Below are 27,451 nucleotides of genomic sequence, written 5' to 3'. Positions count from 1 at the left end.
CTGTGAGCAGCGGGAAAGCAGGCACACTGACTGGCTGTTTATGTGGTCCCACCTCTCTGTGGTTTGATGCGGAACAATACAAAATGTCTCATGCTTGGATTCCATCGGTCGCTCTGTCCGTCCGCCAGTTCTTCGGCCGAGAACGGCGGCTCCTTATTTCGCACGCCACTTCCCCAAAACACAACCCACCCACCCCCCCCCCCCCCTTCCCTATCCAGTCCAATCCCTTCTTTCTTCTTCTGTGGTCCCTTCAAATGGCATGATTGCTGTAGCTGACATACGTCGTCTTAGTTGATGAAGCTGCGTGAATACGGAGAGGATGGAAGGCGGACAAAAGGGAAGGAGTGGGTGTGAGGGTAAGAGAAAGAAATAGTGGAAAAGGGAAAGAGAGAATGGAAGAGACGGATTGGAGGAATGGAAGGGGAGGAGGAAAGGAAACAAAGAAGAAAGAGCAGTTGAGAGCAGATTTTGCTACAGATGGTCACGTCACAGTGTCACGTCCACAGTCCACCTGAGTTGTTGGGGCTTTTTGTCAAACCCATTATGTCTTGTGTCCCCTCAAGCGTTCCGTGGTAAATGTCAATGTTTTTGCAGCAACCACACGCCTCTAACTGCGCCATTGTTATACTCTTTCATACAACACCTTCATTTTTTTTTATTCTGTCGTTCACTCGTGATTCGCCTTCACACTGCAATAATGGAAAAAGGTCCTTGATGACAAAAAATATACCAAAGAAATGAGTGTTGAGTGCATGCAGACTTGAAAAATGTCCAAAGCTTTTTATTGATATTTTCTGAAGAGCACTCTTAAGCAAAATGTCAGGTAGCAAAGAAGCATTCTTGCTTTCTGCCTGTCACCGTTGTATAAATACAGTGTCGCTTGGGCCGTATGGAACATATTAATTTGCAAACTTTTTGCAAAGTAAAGCATGTAAGGAGATGACTAAGCAGTTAAAGTATAATGAATGATCTGTGACCTGCTTCCTTCACTGATGCCAATGAAGTGCTGACAGGAAAACACAGGTCTGAAACTTATTAAGCCCCTACCTACAGTATTCATAGACTACACAGAAACACATGCACAGCAAGGCTGAGACATAAATACTTTTATGTGACAAGTGCACGAACACCACTTAAACACAACTACCGAGAGAAATATGCGCACACACCAAAGGACAAACGAATCGTACTCGTACAAAAACATGCCAGCACACAGCTAATCATGCACATTTACACACACACACAAACACACACACTCATTGGCATTTCATCTGCAGATTGCTGACACAGAGCGACCAGCTTAACACAGAACAGAGCTTTGAAATGGATGTAACCGTGCTTCACTGTCAGAGAAAAACGCACCACGTCTTTTAAAAACTGTCACTGTTGCAGCTGTTCTGCCGTGCAAAAAAAAAAAAAAAACGCCAGGCGTGAAATTAATTTTCAAATGAGAATTAAAACTTTTAGCTTGATTAATGCAAAACAAAAGCTTCACGCGAACTGTGCATCTAAGCAAAAAAGGTACACGAGGGAAAATGTTTGTTTGGCTCATTTGTTTGTATGGAGTTTGGTGTTACTCCATCATGGCATGCAAATAACCCCATATGAACAGCTGTTAGACTGCACCGTGATAAAACGCATCTCCAATTCATTAGCATTCAGTTTTGACCTCTCTATACAGCATCTGTGTGTGTGTTATTGTGCATGTATATTATATGTTTTTATGTTGAATAAGAAAATGTTTCTGCACTGCAACTAATGACTGTTAATCTTAAAGTGAGCTTTACAGTCATAGTTAGTGCTGCAACTTTACATAGATCATCTAGTGTCCATGTAATTTTAATGACAGTATATACATTACTGTACATAACATAGTGCACAGTTTTGAGAACATATTATTAAACCTTAAGTTAACATTCCTTACTCCTTGTTGGTCTGCAAGCTCTTATACAATTCTCATTCTGATGATGTAGTTTTATATAGTTTATTATATGTATAATTATAAAACTTTGGTGTTCTCTTACTCACTGTTGGTCTCCATGCTCTCACACAGTTCGGTCTTCACCTCTCCGTTGGGCCGGTCTCCTCCCTTCTGGGTCAGCTTCCCCGACATGGTGGCAGCTGTCACGATTGCCTGTGTCACCATGCATTCAGAAATCCACCGATTGGAAATGACGACATTAGCAGGGTGTAAGTTCTGGTTCCCGTCTTAAGCTTAGTGTAATTCCACATTGTGCATTGTTAGATTCATTCTCCTCATTTCGTCCCCATAAGTCATACCTACCCTTCAGTCAAAATATCAAATACAACCAATTAAGATATGGACAATATAATGGAAACATAAGGTATGAGACTCAGGTCCACCTCACCTTGAAGCTGCGTTTTCGTTTGGGTACGTTCTGCTCAGGGTGGAAGAGGATGATGTAGACCTTGGGCATGTAGAGCATCCCCAGAGACACGGAGGCAGACAGGCTGAGAGAGATGGTCAGGGTGGTAGTTTGGATATACATCTAGGAGGAGGGAGACAGTGAGACAGAGTCATTTATCACATTTCAAGTTGTCAGAGATAGTCTGTGTAATCGTCCGACTACAGAATATGTCTGATGAGGGAAAGAGGAGGAGGACAGATGGGAGGGAGACAGGAAGTAAAGGATGGTCTAACAAGAGCTGAGAAAGTGTGCGCTGACAGCCGCAGACACACGAGGCAGGTAGATCAAATGGTATTTGAAATGATGGCACCAATGAAGTTGCTTAATTGCCCGTGTGCTGCAGAGCTTGTCTCTTAGTCGCAGGATGTTGAAACGACTCTTAGCATTGTTTTTGGCAGGCTGAAACACCAGATGGGTGTGGTTTATTGCATCAGGTAAGCTGATTGACAGAAATTAGACAAAATTGTTTTTTTTTCTAAGAGTCTGGATGCAGTTTGTGTCTACAGGAGACCTTACAGGAAAGGGAAACTTTTGTTTTCAAGGGCTGAACTGTTCGTGAACTGCAGATTCCCTCTAACAATCCATGCGTTTCTGAGATTGAATGACTGCAGCCGTGCTGTCAAACATACAGACAGGCAGACAGATGCTGTGCTGGATAGTGGACTAGATGGCAGGCACTAGTGAAAGGGTATCGACAGTGGACTGAGGGACAAACATGATGACACTTGCGATAGGCAGACAGTCAAAATTGTTATGTACAGCCTACTAAATTAGACTACTATTAGACCTCTTCGTTCCTGCGAAGCAAGACAGTTCTAATAAAACAAGAAGACAGCACGGCAGACACAAATGTACATGCTGCACTGGACCAAGCACTAGTCCTCAGGTCCTTAGTGGGTTTCAGAGAGTAAGTTGGAGGAGGACAGACTTGACACCGCTGACAAGCTCTCAAGACATGGTGCTCATCAGGCGAGCACTGTCTGCAGTACATCAAGAGAGACAGGCAGGGGAGGGAGAGGTGAGGGGGATGGAAAAAATGGGAAAGAATTGTAGAAATGGAAAGACAAAGCCTGGAAGGGGAAGTCATAGAGAGGCACAGAGAGAGGAGGAAGGGAGGGAAGAAGCACGGAACAAAAAATGATGCTGTGGAACGGGGGCAAGCGAGGAGGAGATGTGACTCGTGCAGACACTGATGAAGTGAGAAAGAGAACGAGAGAACAGAAAGACAACAGTGTCCAAGCACATTGTCAAAAAGTGCACAAGCACACTGATTGAGACAGTGCTAGTAACCATAGCCTGACAGGAAGGAGGAAGCGGAGAGAAAGTGAAGCTGCGCCGTTAACTCTGCAGTGAGTTCACACCTTCGACAGCCAGCTTTGGAAAATCACACAAGTGCTGCAGTTTTACTTTGGATCATGTTTGATCCACTACTGTTGACTTAAGGACAAACTCCTTTTATATTACATAAAAAGGGCTACTTAACAACATAGAAAAAAAAATACATGTGGTACCTGCACGGATTAAATATCAACTGGATAAGTGCAACTATGGACACGACTGGTGTTTGCATTCCTGGGGGACCAAATAATACCAAGACACTTGGGACAAAAGTGTCAAGCAGGGTGTGCTCAATTTTCACTTTTTTAATTTGGCAATTAAATTCAGAATTCATTGTAGGCTCTAAATAAGCCTCTAGAAGAGGTTTCATTTTGAGAAAACATTCAACCATTTGTGAGAAATTGGAAATTGGAAATGCACATTATTAAAAAAACTAAAGAGGATATGACCTCAGGAATCTCAGTCAGAAGTTAAACTGCTGAGCTACGGCGCTGGAACTGTGACTTTCAGCAGGCTAGGAAATAAAAGCTCTACATTCTCCTAATGTAGTGAGGATACATGAAAAGTTTGCCTGCAGAAACACATCCTTGAGCAAAAGGTGCACATTTCTTAGCAAAGCTCTTGACACTGACCTCAAAAAGCGCTCATTGTAAAATAGGATTGAAGCACACAACAAAAGCACAAAAAAATCTAATTAACTAATATTTAATAGATGAAAATACCTGCTGCTTACATGCTCAGCTGACTGTGTGATGGCAGGCGCGCACATTTATCCTTCTCTGTGTGTGAAATGTGCGATACAAATAAAGTTGCCCTGCCTCAAACAAGTCTTAACCCTCGAACGGGTCTCTGAAGAAGCCAAACTGTCGTCGTTGTCGAGGTTTCAAAAGCTTGGTCCTCGCAAGAATAGAGGAAGAGGAGCACATGCCTGCCTGAAGGCGTAAGTTGATAATATTGACAGTAGCCAAAGGGAAAGGGGAGTGCACAGCCAATGAACTGGAGGCAAAGTGACACACACAAACACACACACACACACACACACACAGAGAGAGAGAGACAAACAGATGCATGAAGCCCAAAAAACGAATCTAGGAATGTTTGTGTGTCACATTTGCTTAATATTGGCCTTTCATTTAAATATACAGTCCATACAGCGTGCTTACGCTTTACATGGAAACGCTTCCATTTTGCTTTTCTGGACGACCAACAATGGGTCAGCCCGGGTTAAAGAGCTCCGACTGCATCTCCCCTACAGGCTCTGATAGCAGTTTAAACTCCCATCGGCTGCCTTTCACCTCGACCACAAGATCAAACACGAACACGGGCACACGCGTGCAGAACAAAGCACTAACACGGGACTGAATTTTGCAGTTGTCTGAGACTGATCACCAATTAAACAAGAGGAAGAAAGATCACGAGGGAAAGATGCAGGGGAGAATTTGTGGATTCAGTTGTACTTTGCCATATTGTTTCGTTCTCATATGCCCTGCCAACAAACTGCACTCAATTGAATTGTACTGATACCGGGATCAGCGAGTGGCTGTATCAGAGAGGAGCAGATGGAAGTGTTTTCAGCAGGAGAGAGACGGGAGTGAAACCGAGATGGAGAGAAAAGATTGGAAGGGAGTCGATGGGTGGAAAGAGTGAAAATGGAATAACTCGCAGAAAAAAAAAGGTCGAATTGGAGTGAAAATGACAGCAAAGCCAAGATCCCCTTAAGCAGTGAACTTGCTCTTATCAAAACAGCAGCGAGTCTGCTGATAGCCGCTTCCATTACATCTAGCCTTTGGTCCAAAGTTGTGGCTTCCAGCTGTTATTTACACAAAGACGTACGCACTGACGGCTGAAACCGTCCTCCTCCACCCTGCTGTCCACAGCTGATAATGGCTAGAAATGTGTGCATTGGAGGAGCGCTCTATTATCCCAAAAGTCACCCTCGGAAAGTATACGATTAGCCACGGATGGCTGCATACAATGTGTTCCCTTAAGGTTTAAAACATTTACAGGCGGAGCCTCTCTGGTCCGTGATAGGGAGAGATTTAGAAAGGGGGAACAGAGGAGTGATGGCTGATGTGCTTTTAACACCTGGGGAGAAAAAAGGGAAGAGAGGAAGAGGACTGGAAAAAAATATTAAGAGAAAGATGTATGCTAGATTCTGTGGACGAATACTTCCTGGTGCACTTACTTTTCGTCTTAAGGTTCAAGAAAGTAATGCTTTAAGTAAATTGCTGGTCAGTGTCGGTGAGTAATATTGCCTACGCTGAATCAGCAGTGCTGTGCTGATTACACAGAAGAGTTTTTATTGTCCTCTCAGGAGAATTCACTTTAATTTTTGTTTGCTGGACACCTTGTTATTTTTCAATTAGTGCTAAAAAGGATAGATCCACTGTTGTTAAACACAGATCCCATCACAATGTTTCTTACCATCATTTTTAATCACTGATATCTGGGCTATTTTTCTGCTAAATCATCTCATATTGAAAATATTTGGAAAAAATAACGTTGCTCAGATTCCATTTTATTCTCAACATGCTGTATCAGAACTGTTCGTCCCCTCAGATGCGGTGGGCCAGAAACAGAGTTGGTTTTTAAGGCGGATCTGGATTGAGCCACGGCGCAGGCAGCAGAGGAGGGGATGTATTTAAGTGTCAGTGCAAGCTTGGCAGACGATGCAACTCTTTGACCGTTCGATCCCTCATCACCTCCGAGCCACAGAATGCCCAAACAAAACAAGCTTCCCCAAAACAATCACTTTTGCCACTGTTTGATATTAAACAGGACGATATGAGCAGGCAGAACAAATTTGAGGACATAAAACTATGCCATTCATATCACGAACACATTCCCTGAGGAGCTTTGGAGGGAAAGAGTCTGTGGACGAATGGGTGGAGTGTGGTCTCCAGATGCACGTGGAGGCGGAAGTGAGAGGTCGGTTTTGTAGATGCGGCAGCACAGAAAACATCATACCTGTAGGCCTGAAGCCAAATACTCCCCCCCCCCTGCATGAGAACGTAATTCCTGGGAGACGTGGCTGATCCCAAGAGACAGGCAGCTTGATAGTTAGGCCGCCCATTAGTGACTTACAGTAAGTATAGAGGGAGCAGTCTTCTCCTCACAGCAGACAGCTGAGGCATGACAGCTAACGTTGACGGCTCTTCTGGCATGGCTTGGCGGCACTATAGATACATCGTTCGAGCAGTGCATCATAAGCAAACTAACTAAAGGACACAGATCTTCTGCATTTTCCACTTGCTGATACACACAGATGTGACATGTGCGCATTAAGACCTAAAACATATGCAGGTTTATTTTCTCTGCATGTCTTGTGGCCTCCTTCCCCTCTCCAAATAAAAAGGTGCTGCCCGCTTTAGTCCCCGCTTTTGAAAGCAGGTTGTAGGAAATCTACTGTGTGTAAATTGTTGCATGTGCACGCACAGACAAGCATGCCCTCGTAGAAGTATGAATCATATGATGCATGGGGTAAAAGAACAGAGAGACACACACACACACACACAAACCAGCCCTCTCATGCTTGATGAACCAAGACACGAAACATTTTAAGTCATTACGCTGCTTCTCTGATTTATTGCAACTCCTTTCATACGTACCACAGAGTGAGAAAGAGAGTGGTGAAATCAAAGAGCTCTGGCCTGCAACATGGCCAACACAGCCAACAGCAGAGAAAGGGGGGAGACGGAGAGACACAGAAAGACGGGAGGAGCGGGAGAGAGAATAAACAGGAGGAAGTAAGAGAGGTAGCAGCCGAACAAGAGACAAGAAAGGAAACATTTGGGAGAACAAGAATCGGTTGACAGGAAGTGGAGGAGGACGATGGAGAAATGCGGGGAAAGGAGCAGTGATGACAAAGCCGCGCGGCGACTGAACTGAGGAACAAAGTCCTGCAGCACAGATGAAACGCAAAGTTTTTCCCACAGGACACTCGCACAGAAGCTCACGCGTGTTCAAATTAACACAGCTTCACTGAGCGTTCAACCCAGCAACCGGCTTTTTGCTGTGCGTTGCCAAGAGGCGGAGCAGTTGCCCGTTGTCATTTGTTGGCGCTGCTGTGCACAGTTTCGCATTTTTGATGAAGCATTTAAAGGTGCACTGTGCATTTCTGGCTTGCACCCTTTTGGCAGTGGGTGTGTAGCCCCCAGCCAATAACAGTGGGCAGGTGAGGTCGGACACCGACTGGGGCAAACTGGTGATTTGAAGTGAAGTGAAAAAAAGAAGTTTCACAGTCACTTGGACACCGTTGCAGCGAAAAGCCGCGCCCTTGCGTAAAGCTGAACTCGTGTTCAACCCTCTGCTGTCGCGGAGTCGCCAAGCTCTCCTGCCAGAAGTCACTCTGATCTCTGTCTCTCCAGCTCTCATTCAGAAGACATGACTACTGGAGGCTTTGTTTCATGTCCTGAGCCAGCGAGCAGTCAGAGGGAACAAGAAAAAGAGACTGGGAATAAGAAAAATACAGGAGTGAGAAAGCATTTCGCATGACCAAGACATCTTGTATCCTTCGATCATCTTTCCTCATCGTCCCCTCATCTCTGGCCACACTATCTCACTCTGCAACACACTCCAAGCTGCCTTATATGTCTCTTTAAAAGGTTTTCTTCTGTACTCACTCCTCCTTTTGATAAATCCCTCTCTATATGTGCTGCTTAGCCTCTCTAAACTTTTCTGATCTGTTTGCCTTCCTTACTTCCTTTCTGCTTGTCTACCCCATTCTTCTTTTTTTCTTCTCCATCTCAAGCTCTACTAATTTGACACGCTACCGACTGTGGACTGATAATGAGTTTAGGTGTCCTTGATTGGTTCCTGTCCTAACCGCACCCTTTTACGAGCGGGGTGACTTTACAGACTGCCCGAGGGTCCTGAACTAACTTCACACTGCAATTTAGTGTCAAAGCCTCCCAAGTGTGTGTGTGTGTGTCTGACACCTCCTGTTTCTGGCCACTCACACCCTGGGACCACTCATCTATTTAATCACCTGAGCCACGGGAGGTTGAAAGCACTTTATTTTTATTTATTTGTTTAAAAAATTGGAGCGTGAACCAGTTTTTACCACTACTGAACATGAAGGATGAGGATCACTCTTTTTTTTTATGTTCTGGTTCGTTTTCAAGTTTTAGGATCAAAGTGTTTGGTAATCGATCAATTAAATACAACAGTGAACACATAAATGGTAACTTTGGGCAACATTGTCCATTTTCAAATATTCTGAAAAAGACTAGATCCTCAATTGTGTTGTCAGCCTATATTTGCCTGCATTATATATTCTGAAAATAGGTGCTTATTTTAAACCAAGCACTTGATCATACCAACATTAAAAACACTGAAATACTAATGCTGGAGTGTGTGTTGGACTTAAGTTTGGCAGAGCTAATCAGCTTCAAGGTCAGCCAAAGATGTAGGTTTCTGCTGGCAGCTAATGCTAGCACCAGCATTAGCTCGTCAGTGGATTTCTGAGGCTGCAGGTGGGTTTGTAACCTTAGAATAAAGTTGGTAATCAGGTGGTGCGTGCTGTTTGTGGCCACATTTTTAAAAGGCGCCAGCGGGCCTCCACCGTCTGACCCAGTTTGTTTACCTACAGTCGGTGGCGGCTGATTATTAGGCCTCCACTTACCGGAGAGACTTTCTCTCACGGCGAGCCACGGCTTCTGCTTCTCCTTCAGTATTTTTGGAGCATGTTTTCAGGGCGTGTTTATGTCTCAGGGGAAAAGTTTTTTTTTTTTTTCTTTTTTTGCAATGCAGTCCACTTCTCTCCGACTGTGTGTGTGGCCCGGGCTGTGGCGGTGCTAGTTTTCCGTCACCGCTGGTAATTGCTCCCTCTAACAGGACCATCTTTGTGCCTAAGTGTTGATTTCATTCAGCTGGACTTTGGAATCAGATCGGGCAAAACTCTGATAGGCCTTGCCGGGGAAGTTGGTCTCCACAGCAGCAGAAACAAGGGAGTATAACGTTAATGTTAGATAGCAGCAGCGAGCCGCGGAGGTGACCACCTCCAACAGTTAAATCATCAGAAGTATCAGCCATATTTTCCCGATCTGCTTGTTATGCCGCAGGTTTGCATAGACGCTGCATGTTGGATAACTGATGCACAGTAGGGAGGCTCACTGTCGCAACGCTTATGTTGAATTTGCATGAATTCTAGTAGGATTTGACATTTGAGTATATTGATATGGAACAAATGAGACTCTCTAATGGTGCAGTGTTTTGAGACTGAGCAAAGACAGTCTTGTGGAATCACAAGCATTGTCTGAAACGGCCACCATCAGCTCCTGCAGGGTCATCTGGGAATGTGGCATTTTTCGGAGCATGTGTTAAACCCATGCAAGCAGCATATTTCATTCACTTCTGTTAGCTGTCTTGACTCCAGTGTCTTTCTGCACTTTATCTTTTAAACTTGTATTCATTGCTCATGTTGTATTTTGCCCCAACAGAACACAAACGCTGACGCCAGCAGTTCCATTGAGCAATATGTGATGTGACTTGCGTCATGAGGAGTGATGGTGCAGAGCCCGAGCCTGACCCAGAGGACGTCGGTGTCTCTGACACTGATTGCCTAATCTGGTGTAAGCATACAACTATAATGCCAGATGGAACTTGTAACAATCATATCTGAAATGATGTGAAAGAAACAAACATTGAAGACTCAGTTTTGGATTAAAATATGTATGTGTAAATGTGTACTGCACCCTGCTAATCAAGTAGACATTTACATGCACGCAGTGTGACTGGTACATGTCTTGTTAGAAATGTGTTTATCCGACTTGTTGATCACACATTTTAAGTCATTACTAAATTTTGTTTCATGGTATAAACATGTTTTGATGGTATTTCAAGATAGCAATTTTTAGGTCTCCCAAAGGTTCTGCAAAAGTTCCTGTAATGTTACCAAAAGCTGTGCAAATGTTCTGTAAAGGTGATGCAAAGACCAAAAAAACATTTGAGGTTGGTCTCCTGAAGGTTACTGCAATGTGACTAAATATTCTGAAAACATTCTGGGAACGTGATGGAAAGATCTGAATATGACCAAAACAATAACATTATAGGTTTATTCCCTTAAGGTTCCTGTAACATCTCTAAAGGTTCTGCAAAGGTATGAGAATGTAGACCCAGAGGAAACATCCTATATTAATGGTCACCTAAGCATTGCTAGAACATCTTGAATGTTCCCCAAAAGTCAGAATGTCCTTTTGCTCTTTACAGAACTCAACATCATGACCATCTGGGAAGGTTCATGAAACCTAACCAGGCAATGTTGTTTACACCAGCAGGTTATTCAGCAGAGTGCGCCATCACACCAGTCACATCAACCTCACATTTTTTTCATTTTTTCCTCTTAAAATACTGAGATGAGACCCTTTATTTGTTCCACAACAAAAACCATGAAATGACAACATATAAACCCATTACTTCCAGCTGCTTTGTATAGATGCCCATCCAAACCCAAAACTGGCAGTGAAGAAAAGTGTTCCCAGTTCGTGTGTCTTAAAATAACTCAAAAACCATCAGTTCATGGCCACAGTGGAATGCAACAACTTGACAAAAGTTGCACCAATTTCAGTTAAGTGTTCAATTCCAACCGCCAACTGTGGGGGTTGAGAAGGGTATGATTTAGAAACCCATTTCTGCTCAAAAATTACTGAGAGAAACAGGTGGTTTTTTCTTCTGTTCTTACACACACAAACGTTACTTTTGTAGCCATTTACTCAGAGCTTGTTAAATCCTCAACTTGCACTTCTCCACAAGCCCATCACAAATATTTTTCCAACATGGTGCTGTGATGAAATACTCCTTCAAAAAAAAAAAAAAAAAAAAAAAACAGCTCTGACACAGGATTCTCCACTGTAACATTTTAACTTTGTGTCAGAGCAGCTTAATTGGGCCCAAGTGTGGTCAGTTCTTGTCCACAAGTGCCTCATTACCTTCTACAAAACAGCACTTAATGGCATACTTTCCTCCATCTAATCCATACCGGTCTAAGGTCTGTGTGTGTCATAAAAGAGTGCACAGGGTGTTTGTTGTTACATCTGTGTTTGCTGTGGCACAGCTTGTTGCGTGCGGCTCTTATTGACTTGCAGATCTGTGTGAGGTTCAGCCAGTATTCTCCAGTCAAACCAATTCTGAGTTGTGTATAAAGGTTTCACGGTAATGCGCACCGTGAAGGTGGCCCCGTCGCGAAGAGCTTCCTCTCCCTCACTCTCGCTTTCCTAACTGACACGATTGTGGCCCCACTGTGCACAGCTTCAGCCAATTAAAATACCCAGCAAGGACTTACATGGAGCATCATCAGTCAGCAGACTGCTGTCCAAGTTGTAGGGAAAAAATATGTCACACCTTCAGCATGTAAAAACGGGATGAACTGTATGTCTGCTCTTCTGTTACGGTTGTTAAATGGGACATTTCTGCAGCTGACATGGTGCAATCTTGACAGAAACTGGGCTGGAAATGACACAAAAACACTTTTCCATGCTAGCACTGAGCCACACTGCACATTCCCCAGCCTCCCGTGTAATTCTGATGAAATTAATACAAGAATAAGAAATCAAGGTAATGAAATCATGGATTTTATTTGGTGACTTTATTTAAGGGAACACATCGGTGGGCTCAGATTTCTCCACTTCTTTTAATTATGTTTTCCTTTAGAAGAGTCCACTAACTCCTCTAATTCGACGTTAATTTGAAATTGAATTTGAAGGAAATGTCACCAGTCCTCCCTTTGCCTTTCAAAGCCATGAGCATATTGTTGCCTTGATACTTTCCTTAATGATGCAGACATGCTGCACGTGTGCTTGCCACATTGCCATGCTAATCATTGTCAACTGTGTCGAAAAAGCAGCATCTATGAAACGAAAGTCACCCCGGTCAACTGTTCCCTGGCGTGAGATTCCACGTAGTTTAAGTTTTCATGAGACGCTTGTGGTTTGCATCCACAGCGACAGCAAAAGCTTTCTTATTTTGTTTTTGTGCATTCCAAAGTTCACCGTATACTGCAGTCAGTGTCCAGTGTGCTCTGCGGTAAAGCTCAGACAGCTATCAGACAAGTTAGGTTGGCTGCTATTATAGTGTCAATCTGAGGACAAGATGTGCCCATCTGCTCTGTGCTCAGGAGCATGGGGCAGACGGGTTCATAAAGAGGATCTTTTTAAATAAAGTCTGCTAGAGTCTACTAACTCTTATATCTACCGAATGAATCATATCAATGTTTACTTAAGAAATCATATCTCTGTTTGCTTCAGGAATCATATTTCTGTTTACTTAATGAGTCATTTTACTATCTCTGTTGGCCTCTGTTCTGTTCTATTTAAAAAAAATGACCTAAGAGTTGGCCGGACACCAATAAAAATACACCAGAAGCGAGATAACTCGCTAGTACCAGTACACGTGCATTTTCTGAACAACAGCTGACTTTTTTTGAGACTAAGAATCTTTAAGATTAAAGTGATACAGTTAGGATTTAAGAATTAAGCAGAGAAACATAATTTGAACCTGATCCAGTCAGAATCTGGTCCGTGACGGAGTGGCAGAAAATCCACATCACTGTAGTGTTTTTATTTGCAGAGAGGAGTAACATAGAGGAAAATAATAAATACAGCAAGCGCTCATCATTTGTCTTTGTTTTTCTTGTTGCAGTTAGTGCTTCTCAGGTATACAGTTATAGCACGCACACACACACACGCACTGATGCACCTGCTGCTCTGATGCATATATTGTCTGCACGTGTGTATACATTGGTATACACATAAGAATGAATTAAAAGTTATTCCGAACTTGTGTATGTGCAGTTACATGAATGCTCTCACACTCACAACACCACACTTGCAGTACTTCTTTCGTTTAGGCACAACAAACCACTGTACTGACATACAAGCTGCTAATAAAGCGCTCTTTGTTACAGTGGCTTAACACTTAATGTGGGACGACACCTAATACCCCGGTGGCATTAAAGTTCAATTCATTTGGAAGCACCGATTGGTAAGTAGTAAGAACATCATGGCGCTGCACTGCAACGCTTTGTTGACTGGACTCTTTATTCCTGGTTCAGAACTGAATGCTCCCTGACAGCCTGAGTCTGACAGAACTCCAGAATCACAAAGCCAAGTATTTCCTTCCCGCTGCCAGCAACTGGTTGCCAGGTTATCGCATCTGCACGGCAACAGCTTGAAGGGCTGCAAACTTTGAATTTCTCTCGGGATCATCAGCACAGCACTAATTAAATCGGGGCATCTACAGTGGCTTCATTAATCAATTTTCCAATGTTTCTCATTTTGCTTAAATTATCATCCTCGTGGTTAATTAATACAACATAATTTCCTTAAAATATTGCGCATTTGCTTTGGTTACTATACAGCTTGCTCTGTTAATAGACCAAAAATAATTCTCAATTCAAAACCTTCGTTTGTGAGAAGCTAATAGGCACAAAAAAGAGGGGCCAGAACAACGAGTTAATCAGCTGCAGTGCCCGTGTTGAAGCCTTTTGTTATGTATTAATGATTTTTTGCTTTGTCATGCAGCCAGTCTGTCGCCAGGCTGACACATGCACGGATGAAGAAACGACAGCCATGGTGGAGGTGGGGAAAAAAACAGAATATACAACAGCATATATGATTTTGTTATTTCGGTGTAGTAACAGAGATGTAAGGGTGATGGAGGAGACTGTTGCATCAGGCGCTGAAAGGAAATCTTATGCAAAAGTTGGGATTCATACTGTTCTTTTCCTGTCTCTATTGCTCCCTTGAGAAGGGTTTCCGAGTGTGTGCGTGCGTGCATGTCAGCGTAAGTTTGTGACTGCACAGTGTGTGAACACATTCAGGCCGTGCAAGTGTGTGCTTGTGTGTGACTGCGAGGCGTCTCTGTGTGAGGTCCCCCCTTGGGCGTCCCCCCCATCCTTCAACATCTCACTGTTTGATGTCAGGATCTGACACTCGCTGTCTGTCTCTCCCCATTTCCAGCCAAACGACCAAATCCCACCAGAACCCTGCAAAAGATTGCAAAACCTATTCCTTCAAAAATGAATGAAAGGTTTTTGTTGTCTTTTTTTCCCCCACCCCTCCACACAGCCTTGTTAAAGATAATCACCCCGAGGATTGGTAAATTCTGTCAGAATAAAGGCGACATGACGTCTAAATCCAGCAGAGGAAAGGAGCATTGGCCAGACTTCATCTGCTCTCTGCCTGTGTTCTGTTGATCCCTGTGCATCCCATGTGCCAACTATGAGCTTAATTATGGGAATATCAGAAGGAAGTTTGAATTTTGAAAGTAGTTTTAAGTCTGCGTCACAACAATTTAATCAATATCACAACCTCAAGAGACTTTACAATCAGCACAGCACAAGCCACCCTGTGCAATTACTAATAATGCAAATTGAACCAATCTCAGCATTATTTCTAACAGCTTGCGATTTTTTTCTGCCGCTTCCGCACGTTTTCCCCACAAAATGGTTAAATTGGAAGAATGATAGCACATTTCTACAAATCATCACATCTTTCCTGCTTTGGGAGCGGCAGTCTGCCTGCCCGGGAGACAACACGCAACCTGACATGTTTAATTCAGGGCAATTTGCCCCGTCAGTGCGCATAAATCCTTCCTGACGGTCTGAACTACAGTCTAGCAACTCCCCACCACTCGCTAACATCTCACCAACGCAACAGCCACGGCTCAGGCAAGGAGCGAGAAATACAATTAGCGGGCAGCATTTGGGTATTCCACTATTAGCATTTGGGGCTTCGGTTTAATTGAATGCAATATTATTGAATATTATTACTTTTATGTGGACTCTTAAAAACAAGCTACAGGCATTCAGAGGCTGAGTGCAAACGCTGTTTAAGCGGTTGTTGTTTATCAGGTTTTATAGATGTTTCAAACACTGACACAAGCTCCAGCGGAATCACCCACTGGCCAGTCAAAGCACAAATGGAAATAAACTGAGTGTTACATTAAACCCTGAAGTGCGCTCTTCCCGAGGCACTCGTGTAGCGTCGTGTTTGGGACGGCTGTGTGTGACAGAGAGACTCAGTCGCGATGTTTAAACGCTGGTGACCCCGCAGTGTTGGCCATCTGTCCGGCTCTCAAATGACTCAGACGTTTTCCTCTGCTTCCCTTCATCCCTCTTTCTTTCTCTTTGTTTCTCTCAGTGTTTCAATATTATCCCTCCTCCTCCTCTTCGATTTACATTTCTCTCTCTCTTATACTGGCTCGCCTCTCTTCCTCCATCTTTCTATGGTTGTGTAAATCCCACCCTCCTTTGACTCTATCTGTTGACGTCGCTCTCACTCTGCACTCCCACAATCTCTGATTCATTCTTCCTTTGCTGCATTTTTGTACTGTACATTCAGTCTCGCTGCCTCCCGTTCTTTTCCTCCAACTCCCTTTCCTTCTCTCATCCTCCATCTTTCTCGTTTACCTTGCTGTCCTCACCGTCTCTCTCAGAGGTTTACTTTAACTCTGCCCCTCCATCTCTCTCTCCTCTCTCTGTCTCCCCCAACCTCTTCAGATTACTGGAGATTGATTACCCACGGTTACTCCTGGTAAGGATCTGGGCGGTCACTGGTTCTCCACCGGGACCGCTGTCACAGCTATAAATCTGTCTGAGGACAGTGAGCCCTGACACCGCGTGTATGTGTGTGTTGTGAGCAGAAATGGATTTGTGAGGCAGGTATATAGATTGTGTGTGTTCTATATACACTCCTGAGGACCAAACACAATCATGGTGACAGAAAAAAATGAGGAAAGTTACTGAAAGTGAAGTCACTTGCCATTCTTCACTTCTTAAAGGGGGCATTCTGAGGTTAGGACACATGGGTCTTTCTTTGGTCTAAGGTTGGATGGCATGTGGGTGTGTGAGAGAGAGGGATGGTGAATGTGACGGAGAGATAATGTCAATGGGAGGCCTTGAGAGACACAGATGTGTATGAATAGCAGCTTCAGTGACTGAACCGGCGGATTCATACTGTTCAGAACACTCGGCTCTGTCCTTCCACTACGACGCTGCATAATTCAGCTCCCGAGCTGGGTTTTGACTGTGCTGCATACCTCATCGATTCACTCTGCACCCACTAAGGTAGACCAAGGTGTTCGTGTTCGCGTCTAGGAAGAGAAAAACTCAGATTCCCATAAACATGTCAAATCTTAGTGGGGCTGCATCAAATAGTTCAAAGCCTCAAAGCTTCATTCATAGCGCTGACATTTGGATACCGCGCAGATTTTTTGTTTCGACTTTTGTGATCCAATTTCCAATAACTGAGTGCTGTACAGGCAAACTAAAAAATATACTGAAAAAAAGAGATGCAATCACTCCCAAAATTCACATGTTTATATTTCAACTAAATACTGCACTTCAATTCATATGTGTTGCCGTTCAGAAATAGTGTTTTCACTGCGGTCAAATATTTACATACATACAATGACAAAAATCTATTTTGGCTCTAACATTATCATAGTAAATTACATAAGGCTTTAAAAAAAAAGGCATTATGCATCTGCATTTGCTTGGCGCTCCATCAAGAAGTCATCACTTTCATGCCAAAGACTGTAGAAAGATGTCAAAGAAATGGCAGGTTTGGAAGCATGTTACTTTATGCCTTTATTGGATTAGCCAGCTGCCTACATGTGTGTATGTTGATGAAACTGTTATATTCATTAAATAAAGTTGATTAGATAAAAAAAAGAAGATTAATTTAATCCGATGAATCAATTATTCAAATTGAGGATTCTGTTTTTAGGGTGATGAGATCATAAGATATCGCGACAGACATTCAAAGCTTCATTGGAAAAATCTCAACAGGAGCTTTGAATGTGGAAAAATGGAGTTCGGCACAGCTTTAAGTTTGAGTAGCTCCCAAATCGATATGGAGGAACTAACGAACAAAACTGCTCAAATGTGTCTCCGTGCAAGCGAGAACAAAAATACCAAAAACACAAATGCTGCGGAAAAAGGACACACACACACACACACACACACACACACACACACACACACACACACACACACACACACACGCACGCACACGCACACGCACACACACACACACACACACACACACACACACACGCAGGGAGTGGGTCTGTGGGTAGCAGCGGGGTGGTTGATTCTCCCTCTGTTGGAGGCAGGAGATAACAAGCTGACCGTATTTAAGACATCTGGAGAGCAGAGGAGGTGGCTCACGGGGAGAAAGAAAGAGAGAGCTGAAGATAAAAGAGACAGAGAGGAGAAGGGAGAAAAAGGAAAGAAAGGAAATAAAAAAAAAAGAAAGATCTTCTGTCCACAGTGTCAGGCAAAAGGAGTGATGAGGCTGAAGCGGAGAGAGATAGCCGGAGAGAGGATGTACCCTGTGGTTAGGGCTTTACAACAAGCGGAGAGAGGCAGGGGGAAGCACACATGCACACACACACAACCTTTCCCTTTTCTGCAGGGTGCGGCAGAAGCTGTTTGGAGCCAGCAGCCTCTGCATGGTAGCATGACCTATTTCAAAACAATACTTCCCTCGCTGGTGACGGCTAAGAATCCCTCTCTCCCTCGATTTATCGCTCACATTCTTATTCCATGTGTCTCGCTGCATCTCCCTGCATGTCCCTATCTCTCGCCGCAACTTTCCCTTTCAATTCTCACCCCGCCCTCGCTTTGCGTTTCTCCTCTCCTCTGTCTGTTTCCTCTTTTCTCTGCCTGCCGCGACTCAGAGCCATGTTGAGTATTCAGAGCAAAAGGGAGTGTGAGGGAGGGAGGGTGTTAAGACGGCGGGGAGAGCAGAAACACGAGAAGAGGTTTGGACTAAAGGACTCAACAAAAGTGCATGTGTGGGAGAGATAAGCAACTGTCAATGAGCGGGTGAGGACAGAGGTCTGCATTTGACATACCTAGAGAGTACAGAAAGACAATTAGGTCTCCATGTTACATACTGTTTACGTCACATAGGCGTCACTTCTCTAGTCTGCTCGAGTCAGACTTCGCCGCTGACCTCACCGTAACACACAGAAAGCGCCAGCACTTCTCCCAGTTGATGCAACATGTAAAAACTGACCCAGAAACAGGCAAGCAGATGCCATTTCATTCCTCAGAGGTCGATCATCGGATCCTAAAGCCACAGTGCTCACATGAAAACTGCACATCTGACAAGAGCAGGGAACCGAAGAAGGATTCCTATAACAGACAAAGTTCTTTCTTGACCCTGTGAACAGTAGTTTGACTGGGGAAAAGAAACCTTAAGAGAAGGTCAGTTTAGAGCTTTTTTAGAGCTTTCAACCACTTGACTGTGCACTGACCACGAACTATGTACCATCTTCAGGTCTCTGCCAGTGCACTCTAAGGACTGGGCTCTCTGGGCTGTCCATAGACTGTATTAATAGTGGACTGAGGTGCCGGGTCTGAACCGGGAAGCCAATGCAGGAAGCCCTTAAACATGCATTCTTTCTAATCACCAAAAACTGGCAAAAAGTCCCATTATAAGTAAGCTTACTAGAAAATGATCATACTTCTCATATGCTTTACTATCTTAGTAAACTGCTTGCTAATGAGGTCATGGACTCAATCGATTTCATGGTGATGGTTAAAATGCCAAACTTAAGCCTTGTGGTAGCCCACAAACTGCTTCTCTGCTAACATGCTGCTGTCTCTATGCAGCCTGTATAGATATCGTGTCAGACTCTGACATAGGGTTGGAAGTCTGGAAAAAAAAGCTAGGAAGCTGACCCTGAGTTTAGCTTTTTCTTTTGTCAGAGGCAAGGCAAAGTTTAGAACACTCCCACGGAGCTGCATCGTACCACAGCGACCCTGAACAGAAGCACTGAATCACGCCTGGTGGAAGATTCAAGCACTCGTACAACAGACACTATGCAAGCCACAGTTTCAGCATCAGCCTCATCGCAAGCCCCATTAACGAATGAACAGCTGCAGTAAGCACATTTTAAACATTTCAGAATAAGCACCGGTCACAAACAGTGCAAAAAAGGGGGAAAAGTGACCTAAAAGAACATCTGATGTCCTAGGTATGCTAATGCTAAGTACCTAGGAGGGATGTGTGGCAGCATGGTGGAGTGTTCGTAAACAAATGAATACAGCCGTTTTCAAACTATTACATTAGATTAACTATTTATATTAGACCATTGACAATACTAAACAATGATGACACAGAGCATGATGGCCATTTGATGACCAAGTTAATCATAATGCAAGTCATGTTGCCATCTAACCTCCAACTAACTTTACTGCAGCCCCTTCCCCTTCTCCCCCGTCGGAAACCAAACCTATGCCCTTGGTAGAGCTCTCCTCATTAAAGCCCCATCAGCGAGCCACATCATTACCTGTTTATTCCTTTCACTCGTCTCTCTCCTCCCTCTCTTCTGCTCTCTCTGTTAGCCAGCCAGCTGCCACACACTCCAGAGGATATTCCAATTAGACACAACATACACAGACATACAAATGTGCACTGGTGGATAGTCCAATTAAATACAGCACACAAGACAAACACACTCAAAACCAAACACACAAGAAGGTGCTGGTGGACATTCTAATTAGCTGAACAAACATGGCATGGACGCTGCTCGGCCTGACCGGTAAGAAAGGATGCTTTGGCACGTCAGGTCCCACACACACACACACACACTCATATACCTGTATTATGGCGTACAAACATACACACGACTTCTGTAGCCACACATACACATGAGCACACACTGAAGGAGAAATGATGATTGGATTAAAGCCTCTGTCTGGGGAAAGTGAGAAATAAGTAGTTACATGGATGTAACTCCAGTTCTGTGAGTACGCACCTGAAAAAATGGTCATACAGGTCATCTGCGCAAGATTATTGGAACCCAAATTTACATTTGTTAGGTGGCAACCTCTAGTGGCTATAGTAATCATGAAGAGAGTGAAAGGAGGAAGTCAGGTAACAAAAGAGCAAGACAGCCTGTGTATGGAGGGGGGTGGAGTAGATGGATGGACGGGTGAAACAAACACAGGACTTTTACCCAGGAGACTGCTGCGTGTGTCCCGTGTGAAACCAAAAGTCAACATCAACTTATTCTAAGTTAAATTACGTACTTAAGTTATGTCAAATACGTAACAGCAATAAATTAGAATCCAAACCATGACCTTTTCCTAAACCTAACCAAGTAGTTTTGCTGCCAAAATGTAAGCAAAGTGGGACTGTTTCACAATGTTAACCTCATGACAGCGAAGGTCTGGCACACCTGTTCCTAGCAGTTAATACTTCCTGCATCACTGACTGCTCCAAAACTCCCCGGCTTGTTGAGGCTTCTCAAAAAACATGAGCCCGAGCAAACAGAAAAACACTGTGAAGCATCCAGCGAGAGTATGACTTCCCTGATGTGTGATTAGACGGTATCACTTTGATGTCAGCTTTTTGCCATGCGACAGAGGCAGACACCCACCTTGAAAGGAAAATGGGCTGCGGCGCAAGGAGAGGGAGAAATGAAAATTGCCTGACTGACAGGCCATAACAGTGGCAGACTATAAGAGTTATGTAGAGGAGGACGACACAGTTGGACAGAATATTGATGCTGGAGATTGTGCAGATGGACTCACATGCACTGTCAAGGACACTTTGTTTTGGTGCCTTCAATCGATTTTAATTCATTTCCTAAACATCGTTGGATTTGTATCTCTACAGTGTATGTGTGTGCTTGAAGGCATATTATGTCATACTTGAAAGCTGTGACTGATACCGTGCTATCTATCTCTAGACCACCATGCCTACATGTCTGTTTACTGCTCATCAATCTGCTGTATGTGCACATTTAAAGGATACAAAGGTTTAGGCGTTAGGTACAACCTGTGACATCTGCAATCAAAGGCCTGCCTTGAATCTCAATGAGCGTATGAAGTAGATAGTCATGCTATCATGAAATAGAATCAATAAACTGCCGCTGCTTTAGCTCAAGAAAATACAATGGTTTACTGTGTACTGTATTGTTATGGATCAGATTAGGTGTTTGAGTGTTTGTATGTTCATGCCTCCTAAACCCTGTACTTCTAAACTGATAAGGTAAAAGGACACCTCTTATAGGTTGTCACACAATCAGTTCATCACTTGCAGTATTTACCTGATTACTGCTTCCCTAAGGCAGCAGTTTGCTCTAAGATCATTTTGTCTGAAGGATTTCTAAATGCCTGAGGAGGTGAAAACACCCAGCATTTTAAACTTTTTTCCTGTCTTGCTTATCCATTTAATTATTTTGTGATCCGTAAAGTAATCTTCAGAGTGCATACAGCTTTTTAAGAGTAAAATTCAAGCGTTTTTCAAGCACTTTCGAGGTATCTAATCAAAACATTTCTAGATTCTTGAAGATACTCACTTTGTTTATTTTACCAGCTGTTCAAATTAAAGTTGACTGTATCTTTTTGACCATGATGATTTAATACTTGCGAATTGCATGCCAGGAGACAACAAATATGACGACAGGGTTTACATGAGTGACTGTGTCGATGATGACACCACATTATGTTGTCGTCAAGCATTTTTCAAGTAGTATATTCGAATTGAAGAAAATTCCTTATCTGGATAATATAATGATTAAAATTAAGCATTTTCCAAACAAAACAGTGGTGAAAAACAGTACGAGCAAATGTCAGGTGTCGAGTTTTCACTGAAACAATATTATAACTGGAGTGTTAACTACACGCCAAATTAATCAGAGCACACAAGGCCAAACTGCCTCCTAAGTTACCATATGACGGTTGCTGACAAGAGAAGCAACCATTAAAAGTCTAATTTTTAAACAGAGTCTGGTGCAGTGCCCACTCCACATGAAATGCACTGGTGATAGATTAAATCACTTTCAGCAAACTTCATGAGAAACTATGAGGGCAAAACAGCATCACCCCTCTGTTTTAACTGAATATTCTCGAGTCAGCCTAGAACTACAAACAGCGAACCTGTCAGCACGTGAGCGTGTTGTACACTACCGAGCCTGTCTGTAATCACTACCAACAACGTTATCTTTGCTTCAGCTGTCTCCTCCTGTGTAGAGGGGCTCCATCCTCGGTGAGAGGATATTAATGATTGTGCGGCACTGATGCCACTGCAGAATGAAGAGGGGGAAACACTGGTAGTGGCACTCTCATCACTTAAGAGTTTCCCAGGCAACAACACAGAGGTTGACTCATGTTTTCGGAGGCCCCCACAAACACAAACCACTGATTTCCAAATGAATGGACATTTTGGTATCAAAAATAAAATGGCTTTTTTTGGCCTGGTGGTTTCTGTCGATTTGGTGACCAACCAGGTCTATACAACTGTCGGGGAAACACTACACATGCAGATAATGCACTGTGCATCCACAATAATCATCCACTATGTAAAGCCTGAATCCTGTAAAAGCCCCTCCACACACACACACACACACACACACACACACACACACAGACACACACCAGCCACTTGTGAAGTTACATCTTACTCACATCATACAGCCATCAATAATTGACTAAAGGTAGAAGAAATGAGCTCTACAGTACAGCCCTCTAAAAGGCCAGACCAAGGCATGGATCCAGTCAATCAGCCAGACAGAAAATCCTCTTGTACTCACAGGGGATTGTCAGGAGATTTTGGACTCAAAGCCATTAGTATAGCTGCATCTGAAACACATATCTACCTCTCAGTGCCGAGAGATACAGTTCTGATCTCCGAAAAGTTGTCAGGGGAGGAGAGAGAAAGCAGACTTTTTGGCCATATAGCAACAAATGCAAATTTATGACTCAAAAAGGTGATTCCAAAACTTAATAATGCTGCAAAATGGTCTCAGGAGAGCTTAGTCACGCTCACAGAAAGCCCATAAACCACACCATCGCCACCCACTTGTCAGTGAATTGTTGTCTTTAAAAAGATATTTTGCACAAATATACATTAGTGCCACACACACACAAACGCACAGACACGCACAGATAGAGCAGTGCAACACACAAATTCACCCTGTACTCATCCGTAGACGATGATGTCTCAAAAAAAATTGTATTAAATCCCAAACAAGTCATATACAGGGTAGACAGGCAGACTTGCAGACACACACCATGGTTTCATCCTTTCTGCAGACTCAGAAATCCTGAAGATGATGAGGATGAAGTACACACATCTGCAATATACTCACGCTCTCTGTAGACTGTAGTTAAAAACAGCAGTTTAAGTATGCAGGTCAGGTATACAGTGTAGGTTGACACACACACACACACATTAAAAGAAAACATATTCACGCTTACCCTCTCTGCGGACTGTGACGTGCCAAAGAAGATGGGTATGAATGCCAGCCAGATGATGCAGGTGGTGTACATGGTAAATCCGATGGGCTTGGCCTCATTGAAGGTTTCGGGCACGCCTCGCGTCTTGATGGCGTAAACCGTGCACGTCACCATCAGCAGGATGGAGTAACCCAGGGAGCAGATGAGGGACAGGTCCGAGATGTCGCACTTGAGGACGCCGCGCGCCGCGATGGGGTCCTGGGTCCGCTGCTCGCCGTAGTCCACGACCGTGTGGGGGGGGTCCACCGCGAACCAGACGAAGACCCCCAGCAGCTGAACGGAGATGAGCGAGAAGGTGATGACGAGCTGGGAGGCAGGGGAGATGAACCTGGGAAGGAGAGGACTACTGATGAGAAGAGGTGGTGCAGGAAGGGAGGATTTGTTTTGCAAATACATGTCTGTTTTTTTTAATAGCAATAGCAACATATTAAATTCCTATATACTGATATACTATACTATATACTATACACAAACTCACACTAAGAAGAAGAATACAAGAAGAAGGTGTAGTGAGGAGCTGCTGTAATGACTGGATAGAGGAAATCAACCAGGATGCCAGGGAGATAAAAATGGGGGCAAATAATACCCCAAAACCAAAAGCTAGACTTTCACTCACACCCTTAGTTAAGAAACAGCCTGATAACCTGGAGGCACAACACACACCACAACCTGAAAAGAGCCCCAAACCAGAACCTGCCTCATTCTGCTTCTCTTAGTGCCCGTCCCTCAATTGTGTTGCAGTTTATGTTAAATGTATTGACTGCAATTTGCTAAATAACAACGGCTAAATCATTTGGCAAGTCTTTCCTGCAAAACAAGAAATTTGGAAATCCTAATTATCATAAAATAGCTGTACAACAGCGGTAATTCTTACAGTTGGACGGTGCTGAAGGAGAAATAGATGACCATCTGGGTAGCGGGGACATGAACCTGCGCTCTATTAAATACTGCATTAACATTTTAGCCACTTAGCCGATGCTCTCTCTCCCAGAGTCACTCACACTGAGTGCAAACAGTACAATAGGTGAGTGTGAGTTCATGACTCTAATAAATAATGGATGAAAAATAAATGATGAATAATGATTGCAAGCAGCTTGGCAAGGAAGAAGTGGAGGTTAGCTCTTCATGTAAATATACACTTAGAGCGACCTTCAGTGCCACTACACCCATCGAAATCTACGTGTGCTGAACACACAGAGGGCGAACGGGGAGTGTGTGTAATGACAGACGGGTGCGGCCTTCACCTGGGCGCTGTTACAGACTTCTTCCCTTGTTCAAAGATGCGGTGTATCCTGTTGGTCTTGGTGAGCAGCGCGGCATAGCTGAAACACATCCCCAAGCCCAAGAAAATCCTCCTGAACGAGCACACCCCCACGTCTGGCGTCGCAATCATCAGGAACGTGATGGCGTAGCACAGGAAGATTCCCGTCAGCAGCACGTAGCTCATCTCCCGCCCTGACGCCCGCACGATGGGCGTGTCGTTGTACCGGACGAAGGTGACGATGACGAAAGAGGTGGCGATGATGCCCAGCATTGAGATGAAGACTGGGACCACGGCCCAAGGGGAGTGCCACTCCAGCTTGATGATCGGGATGGGGACGCAGCCGGTGCGGTTGGCGTCGGGTCGCATCTCGTATGGACACAGCTCACAGGTGAACTCTGACGCCTGTGGACAGACAGTTTTGAGAACGCATATTAAAGATTTTGTCTTCAAATAGACGCTCACTGGTGCTCCAATATGTCAATCAGAGCTCCTATATTGTAGAAAGTGAGACTTCCATATCTTTCTTGATTATAAAAGAGGTCTAGGTATTATATAAACACAGCCTCAGCCACACCCCCAGCATTGGCGTGGTTGCAAAAACATCTGCAAAGCTGATGCAGAAACACGGTGGCTGGTGCCTGCACAGGTCTGTGAGAGCTGACAGATCACACCAGACTTGGCTTTTCGAGAGGGAGGCCTTGGGCACTGAAAATGGAGCATTTTATACAGAGGGCGAATAGAGGTACTGCTGTTATAGACAGTATGAAAAAAAGGTGGTTTTTTTAACATTAAAACAAGCAACATTTTCAAATAGATGCTCAAAATCATCCTATACATCAAAAACAATGTTCTGTATAATAATGAGCATCAACATTCTGTCATTGCTTTTGCTCGATGGAAGACCTTTAAGCCAAATACGGATCAAGCTTATTTCTTCCTCTCTCATAAAATCCATTGGAGAGTATAAACTATGAACTGTGCGCCAGTATGCGCATGATGTTGATGTGATGTTGAAGCTAATTTTTAGCACAGAGGAGTTGTCAATTTTCTCGATTAGTGCTCTGGGCCTCAGACTCTTTCAATAGGCGTACAAATGATTAGCGATGCTTTTGGGAACACAGCAGTCTTTCGGCTGTTTGGAAAATTTCTGAACATGCTGAGACAGATGGAGTCAACAGAAACAGAGCCGGATATTGAAAAAGAAATCAAGTCTAATCTAGCTGGGGGCACGCGAAGGCAAATCACCCACACTCTTAACTACTACCACCAAAGTATAGTTGAATGAGGTTTTAAAACCCAAACTCATAAAAAAGTGTGATAAATCTGTATGTAGCTCCAGCATTTATGCAAATATACGATATGTCCCCAATGTTTTCAATCCAAAGACATTTCAACTACTGTGTGTTATCCACTTCTGTAAACTGACTCGTCAAAAAACACAGATTTTACACATTTTTGTTCACTTACCCTTCAGTTGAATTACTTGTTTTTGTCACGCTGATATACTATTTTCCATTTTACCAAATCCCAAATCTATAATAAATGGGTCAACAGATTATGGATTTTACAGTGAATGCATGTATCTGCAAAATGAGTATTGATCGCTTGCTCTGACAAGCGTCCCCTCCTGCTGCTGTGGCTGATATTTTCCTTTTTCCTTTATTGCTTCCTGAATGAGGGAACTCTTTTCACATACACTTGCTCGCTCATGGATTTTTCTAATTTAATGAGCAGGATGACGGGCTGCCAAATTCACCCCAACGGTGTTATAATTAGGTATGGGGGATGTATCTTCATCATGTGTGTTTAGACTCTTTACCCTCAACTCAAATTATGGGCTTCCATTTGCTACAATAGCATCTGTAGGTCTGTCAGAAAGCATGTGCATGCAGAGGCTAACATGTTTATAACGTACAAGTGATGTTATTCAAATAAATCTTGGAGGTGATTTATTGTTAAATTATTTGGTGGTTAGGTGCAGGAAGCTCAACCAAGGTTAGATATTTGCTCAAAATCGACATATATATATATTTTTTTTTATTAAAAGAGCAAATGTACACAAGAAAATGGACTGCTTTTATTGATGCAAATATTCAATAACAATTTTTTGCATGAGTATTCACTAAATCATCCATGATTGAGTGACAGAAAGTGAATTGTACTTCT

General features: G+C 43.5%; 1 protein-coding gene across 2 annotated transcripts in view; it reads right to left on the bottom strand.

Moving 5' to 3' along the window:
* Positions 1-229: 229 nt before the first annotated feature.
* grm8a (glutamate receptor, metabotropic 8a) overlaps positions 230-27,451 on the bottom strand; it is a 216,248-nt gene continuing 189,026 nt past the window's right edge. The window contains exons 9-13 of one of the 2 annotated variants that reach the window (XM_041963691.1): positions 25,266-25,687; positions 23,983-24,349; positions 2,370-2,510; positions 2,025-2,134; positions 230-300 (exon numbers count right to left, since the gene is read on the bottom strand). In XM_041963691.1, coding sequence (XP_041819625.1) covers positions 288-300; positions 2,025-2,134; positions 2,370-2,510; positions 23,983-24,349; positions 25,266-25,687 — 1,053 coding nt within the window. In that variant the 3' untranslated portion in view covers positions 230-287. The remainder of the gene's footprint in view (positions 301-2,024; positions 2,135-2,369; positions 2,511-23,982; positions 24,350-25,265; positions 25,688-27,451) is intronic. The other variant, XM_041963690.1, reaches the window with a different exon arrangement.

Source organism: Chelmon rostratus, chromosome 22, assembly GCF_017976325.1.
Source record: "Chelmon rostratus isolate fCheRos1 chromosome 22, fCheRos1.pri, whole genome shotgun sequence".
Classification (NCBI taxonomy): domain Eukaryota; kingdom Metazoa; phylum Chordata; class Actinopteri; order Chaetodontiformes; family Chaetodontidae; genus Chelmon; species Chelmon rostratus.
This window is presented reverse-complemented; position numbering and strand designations above follow the sequence as displayed.